The 6,732-nt window shown below is 43.5% G+C and overlaps 1 protein-coding gene across 6 annotated transcripts in view; it reads left to right on the plus strand.

Moving 5' to 3' along the window:
* ano1b (anoctamin 1, calcium activated chloride channel b) overlaps positions 1-4,891 on the plus strand; it is a 52,856-nt gene extending 47,965 nt beyond the window's left edge. For 3 of the 6 annotated variants that reach the window (XM_077022302.1, XM_077022303.1, XM_077022304.1), the window contains 2 exons: positions 1-69; positions 263-4,891. The exon at positions 1-69 is cut by the window's left edge and continues 37 nt beyond it. In XM_077022302.1, coding sequence (XP_076878417.1) covers positions 1-69; positions 263-499 — 306 coding nt within the window. In that variant the 3' untranslated portion in view covers positions 500-4,891. The remainder of the gene's footprint in view (positions 70-262) is intronic. The other 3 variants (XM_077022305.1, XM_077022306.1, XM_077022307.1) reach the window with 2 other exon arrangements.
* Positions 4,892-6,732: the final 1,841 nt, after the last annotated feature.

The following is a 6,732-nucleotide window of genomic DNA, read 5'->3' on the forward strand; positions in this document are numbered from 1 at the left end:
CCGTACGACGTCTCTAAAGAGTTCTGGGCAGTGCTGGCAGCCAGACTGGCCTTCGTCATCGTGTTTCAGGTCAGTGTGTGTCACAAACACACACACACGCACACACAGACATGCGTGCACACACACACACACTCACACTCACACACTTTTCAGCTTTCTCACACACACACTTCCTCTCCCACACACTCTTCCTCTCTCTCTCACAAACACTCTTCCTCTCTCTCTCACACACACTCTTCCTCTGTCTCCCACATGTGTGCAGAATGTCGTAATGCTGATGAGTGACGTTGTGGACTGGATCATCCCCGACATGCCCAAGGACATTAGCCTGCAGATTCACAAGGAGAAACTCCTCATGGTGGACCTGTTCATGAAGGAGGAACAGGGAAAGATGCAGGTGGTGGACACCACGTGTGCCGGAGCAGAGAAGGAGAACACCTCCAATCACAGCCCCCTCCTCCGCCCAAGATCCGTCTCACACGCGCAGAACAGCTACTAGCGGCCGGTCTGAGTGTGCATGTGTGTGCTGTCGTTGTCGCTCTTTATCCTTGTTATGACATTCCACAGACTGTTCCTACAGGTCAAGCCACACCCCTCTCCGCCCTCCCTCGTGCAGTAGGGAGAGGAGTGGGCCAATCACAGACCTCCAGCCCATTCTGGGGGTGGACCACATCTTCAAAAAAACAACCAGTTAGCTTTGTTTATTTCTAACTCACAATGTTCCTCAAGTAGATATAAGCAGAGGGTTTTTTATTTAATCATATAATATGACAGCTTTTGTAATGTTGATCTTTTTTCTAATTCTGAGGTATTGCTTTTAGCGTTATCTTAGTTTGTAAGATGTTGGGACTCCTGGCTGTCTACTCTAAAGAGTTTCCTATTTTTCACTGTTGTCTTTTCGCGTGACCTCTGTCTAAAAAGGACACTGGTTCCTCTTTTCCCAGCAAATTATAAGTCTCTGTTGTCCTCTGCTGCAGATGTCCACTGCAGGGCGGTTTCCCAGACCCAGATGCAGCAGAAACCCAGACTTAAAAGAGTTTCTCGTAGTGACTTACCGTTGCCACTGTGGTTTAGTGCGAGACTAAAGTCAGTCCACGTCTGGAAAACAAAACCCAACAGGGTGCAGTCAATCTGAAAAAAAGAACTGGCAATAGAAAATGTAATATAAATGAAGTGGATTGACAATGTAATATGAATGAAGTTGGTTTGTACACTCTGTGACCCAAAGTATGTGGACACCCTCCCAGTTATTGTGTTCAGGTGTTTTAGCCACGCCCATTGCTAACGGGTGTGTGAAATCAAACACATAGCCATGGAGACTCCATAGTCAAGCAGCAGCTGTTTTTATATATCAGTTTCCCTGACCATTTTTATATAATATACAGACATGAATGTTTTCAATATTGGAGCAACAGTTTGGGTTAGTCACGTCAGTTGTCCATATACATTTGGTCATGTAGTGTAAACCACCCAGCTGTGAAGGTTAACCACACACAGCAAATGATGTGCACAAAGCATATGTGTAATTTTAAACTACAAATATAGTAATACGTCTTATTTTAAATATGGTAAATTTAAACCAGTTTCTCACATCAGCAGTTTTATCAGACCTTTATCCGGTTTCACTCATGATATTGAAGATGATACTGTCTTACATGCACCAGTTGGACGACTATACACACCGTATAGGACACGTTAAAAGCTTTTTCATGTTTTATTAGTAGGCACTGAAGTGTCCTGAATACAACTTGTGGATGTATATGCTTCATACTGTATATGCTTCATACTGCGTTTTACTGACTCAGCCTACACACTACACCACAGTTAGATACTACCCTAACCTACACACTACACTATAGTTAGACAGTTCCCTAACCAACACACTACACTACAGTTAGACAGTACCCTAACCTACACACTACATTACAGTTAGACAGTACCCTAACCTACACACTACACTACAGTTAGACAATACCCTAACCCACAAACTTCACCACAGTTAGATACTACCCTAACCTACACACTACACTACAGTTAGACAGTACCCTAACTTACACACTACATTACAGTTAGACAGTACCCTATCCTACACACTACACCACAGTTAGATACTACCCTAACCTACACACTACACTATAGTTAGACAGTTCCCTAACCAACACACTACACTACAGTTAGACAGTACCCTAACCTACACACTACATTACAGTTAGACAGTACCCTAACCTACACACTACACTACAGTTAGACAGTACCCTAACCCACAAACTTCACCACAGTTAGATACTACCCTAACCTACACACTACACTACAGTTAGACAGTACCCTAACTTACACACTACATTACAGTTAGACAGTACCCTATCCTACACACTACACTACAGTTAAACAGTACCATAACCTACACACTACACTACAGTTAGACAGTACCCTAACCTACACATTACACTACAGTTAGATACTACCCTAACCTACGTAATACACTACAGTTACACACTCCCCTAAGCTACACACTACAGTACAGGTAGACTCTGTCCTCTCCTGTTTAAAAAGGTGGACATTTAGTTATCACATCTTGTTAAAGATACAAATGTGGTACTTGGCTGAATTTCAGCAAAAATGTACTTAAATATTTATGAAGGGAGAAAAAAACAGAAACAAAATGTGGGACTTCAGCAGAATTTAATAAAATGAATAAAATGGGATGCCAGGGAGCACATTCAAGAACCAGCTAGTCGCGCTTGTGACCTGACTTCTGTGACCTGACCTCTGTGACCTGACCTCTGTGTATGAGCTCTGTGTCCTGACCTGTATGTGTGACCTCTGTGGTCTGACTTGTACATGACCTCTATGTGTGATCTCTGTGTGCAACCTCTGTCTGTAACCTCTGTGGCCTGACCTATGTGTGTGACCTCTGTTTGTAACCTCTGTGGCCTGACCTCTGTGTGTGACCTCTGTGTGTGACCTCTATGGCCTGATGAGTGTGTGTGTGTGTGTGTGTGTGTGTGTGTGTGTGTGTGTGTGTGTGTGTGTGTGTGTGTGTGTGTGTGTGTGTGTGTGTGTGTGTGTGTGTGTGACCTCTGTGGCCTGGCATGTCTGTGTGACCTCTGTGGCCTGACGTGTGTGTAGCCGAGTGGAAAGGCCCAGGTGTATTGTTGGAGGTGCACTGTATACGTGGATGTTTTCCACGTGGCGCACGTGCTCGTGCCCACATACAGCCACACTCACACAAACTGTGACACAAGCGCCGCAGCGGTCTGATCCAGGACCTGTAGCTGGGATAAGCATGAATACACACTTAGCTGCATTTTTACATTATTACCAATACTTAAAAACTCATTTAAAAAACAAATTTATATTCAGCTTGAAGAGTTGTTACTAGTTTTTGTATTTTTTCACATTTTTATATAAATGGCAATTCAGTTCAGACTCATTAATGCGCCAAAGTTTACTAAGTTGCCATGAGTTACTTCCCCTGGCCAGTCAGATAGCTCTTAAAAGGCACAACGGTCGTTTTCTGCTTACGTGATTACTCAGTATCAGTATTCTACAGCACACAGACGCAAGGACCCCATCATCAGGTGCTCGCTGGGTCCTAAGCCCAGCCAGACTACAGGTCTGCAGCAGTAATGTTAGTGTTACGTCACCAACACAAACACTGAGTCATATAAGGAGTTATTATATGATGTTCTTTCTTTATCTGTTTTATTTCGTACATGAAAAGTTCTGTTTACATTTCCCACTGTCTACTGGATCTGAACTGATAAAGACATTTCTTCCTCTTAATGCCTTACCAGAAATCATGGATACTAGGACACTGTCTTTACAGTTAGTTGGTGTAGTTTCATAAGAGCATATTGTAACGTAATGAGACTATCCTGTAATTCTATAGACAAATGATTTTAATGGAAGTATAATAAAATGTTTTAAAAATGTAAAGGAAAAGTTATTTTGTGGATTGTTCTGAAAGGTGCTGTCAAGAAGTTCTCATCATCCGAACGAGAAAACCTATAGTAAGGGAGTTTGGATAGGACTAAAATTTACACCATCAACAGCTAGAAGGAGAGCTATTTAAATCAAGATCCCTTGACGTTTGTCAGTATTAAGAGCCCTGTAGAGTGTAAAGCCTCGGTGACAAGCGTGTGGAGGAAGTGTGTGTGTGTGTGTGTGTGTGTATGTGTGTGTGTGTGTGTGTGTGTGTGTGTGTGTGTGTGTGTGTGTGTGTGTGTGTGTGTGTGTGTGTGTGTGTGTGTGTGTGTGTGTGAGCGGAGACCACGCCGTCTCCCGTCCTGCCGTTTCCTCTGTTTGATGGCTCTTACGAAACTGAGACATGAAGCGTTAAACAAAGGAGCCACTTTGACTGGAAATGTAGTGCAGGGATTAAAAGGGCCTCGGTGTTTTAACAAGGCAGAGGGACATATCTTTGTATTTAGTCTGGTTCTGTCGTTCCTCAGCCAGGAGATCCAGAGTTACAGCCTGTCCCATCCTCCCCCAGCTGCTGTCCCGACCTCCTGAACTCACCTCTCTTTGGCTTCCTTCATCACACATGGCCCAACACTGTATTCAGTACAAAATGTCTCAAATGTCCAATATGTTTAATGTCCAATAATGTTTAGAATTTGTGTCTATTATTGAATTTTTATTTTGCTTATTCTCTTATTATTGAACTCATGATAAGACGTTATATTAGAAAGCCAGTGAACACAGTTAGGGCCTTTACTGCAAAAGCAAAGATGCTGAACACATTGAGTTAGTCCTAATAAACAAATGATTAATAAATGAAACCCTGTTTTATTAACAGAAGAGCACTTGTTTGAATATCATATTCACTACAGAAACAAAAAGCTTGCCTCAAAATAAAGTGCAACACCACGAGTGTGGATTACCGTGGATCAGGTCATTACTGATGGAGAAGCCCACAGTATGTGCTATTAAGTGTTACCTAACTGGGTTCCTCACCAAGATTTTGCTCAAGCTTGCTAGATTTTCTAATTAGTGCAATCCATGTAAAATTTGTGGAATCAACACAATCCAGGAAGCCTGAGCAAAATCCTGGTGAGGACTTTTACTTTCTGAACCTGGAATTGACACCTCTGATCCTAGATAATAGTACAGATAGGCCAGAATTCAAGATACCCTTGAGTCAGACTACTACTAAACTACAGGAGTCAATGTCATTATCTAGTGTTTTGCAAGTTAAACATTTACCAAGAAGCACAAATAACCATGGACAGACATACTAATTCATTCTATCTGATGACAAACAAAACCCTTTTAGATCTGAATTTAACTTATTCAAGCCATGAAAATAAAGCACAGATATCATTAATGTGAGTCTGAATGATAAAGTCCTTAAGCTCTTCCTGATTCAACTTACTTGGGTTTGTGCAGCTCACATCTTCGTGATGAAAGGAATAAGTGTCTGTGGAGCGCTTTAGACGACAGCGCCCTCTTGTGGACACACCCTGCAATGCAACAGCTATTCTCACTTGGAAACCAAACTTTGAGAGATTTCCACAGCCTAAAGTTGTCTTTGTGTACATGAGAGGATTTCAGGAAGCAGATGTCCCTCAGGTCACTGCAGAATGTCTGCCCCCTGCTGGCCATGCACTGTACAGTCCTCCCCTCCACCCCCGGAGGCACGTGGGTGGATGTGGCCTGACCTGACGGATGTTGGACCGCCAGCTGCTTCTGCCAAGGGGGTGCTGTCCTCACTTTCCCCTGTGCTGCATGTCTACCTGGAACTGTCCTGTCAGTCATCTGGATGAATGAGCTTGAACCTTCACACCTTCAGGGATGTGTGCATGTGGAGACTGTTCTGTCTGGACTGAATCAGGCACCACACATTCCCATTAAAAACAGTGATGATGTGTCATGACATGTGTCATGTTGTCATTGATTCTGTTAACAGGAAATCCATAAAGCTAAATACTGTATTAACGGCAATGGCTTGATTAAAGAAGTAGATTATCTGCAGAATGGCTAATGTTATACTAAGCATTTCTTCACAGCAAATGAGAACATCTTGCCAGTTATGAGCTAATTAAACATACGGGGACAAGCATCCAAGTTCAGGATCAAACATAGTAGAAACATGAGCCCTAAACAAAGAAACGAAAGCAGCTGATTGGCTGTGAGCACAGGACACAACAATGCATGATCTTCAGGGCCGCTCATCTCAGGGTGGAGCACGGCACAGTGGGAGGGCCAGGGGGCAGTGTTAATGATGTCCAAGTAGAGTAGGAGGGGCAGGAGGCAGAGTTAATGATGTCCAGGTAGAGTGGGAGGGGCAGGAGGCAGAGTTAATGATGTCCAGGTAGAGTGGGAGGGGCAGGAGGCAGAGTTAATGATGTCCAGGTAGAGTGGAAGGGCAGGAGGAGGAGTTAATGATGTCCAGGTAGAGTGGAAGGGCAGGAGGAGGAGTTAATGATGTCCAGGTAGAGTTGGAGGGGCAGGGGGCAGAGTTAATAATGTCCAGGTAGAGTGGGAGGGGCAGGAGGAGGAGTTAATGATGTCCAGGTAGAGTGGGAGGGGCAGGGGGCAGAGTTAATGATGTCCAGGTAGAGTGGGAGGGGCAGGAGGCAGATGATGGACCCAAATGCCATCCCATCCGGACCCAGAATAAATTGTTAAAAATATTTTGATGGGAGAATTAATTTTATACCGGAGCATTTATTTCAAGACTATTGCAAAAACACTCCGTCATGAGTGTTACATAATTTGGCCCGCAGA

Source organism: Brachyhypopomus gauderio, chromosome 11 (genome assembly GCF_052324685.1).
Source record: "Brachyhypopomus gauderio isolate BG-103 chromosome 11, BGAUD_0.2, whole genome shotgun sequence".
NCBI classification, from domain to species: Eukaryota; Metazoa; Chordata; class Actinopteri; order Gymnotiformes; family Hypopomidae; genus Brachyhypopomus; species Brachyhypopomus gauderio.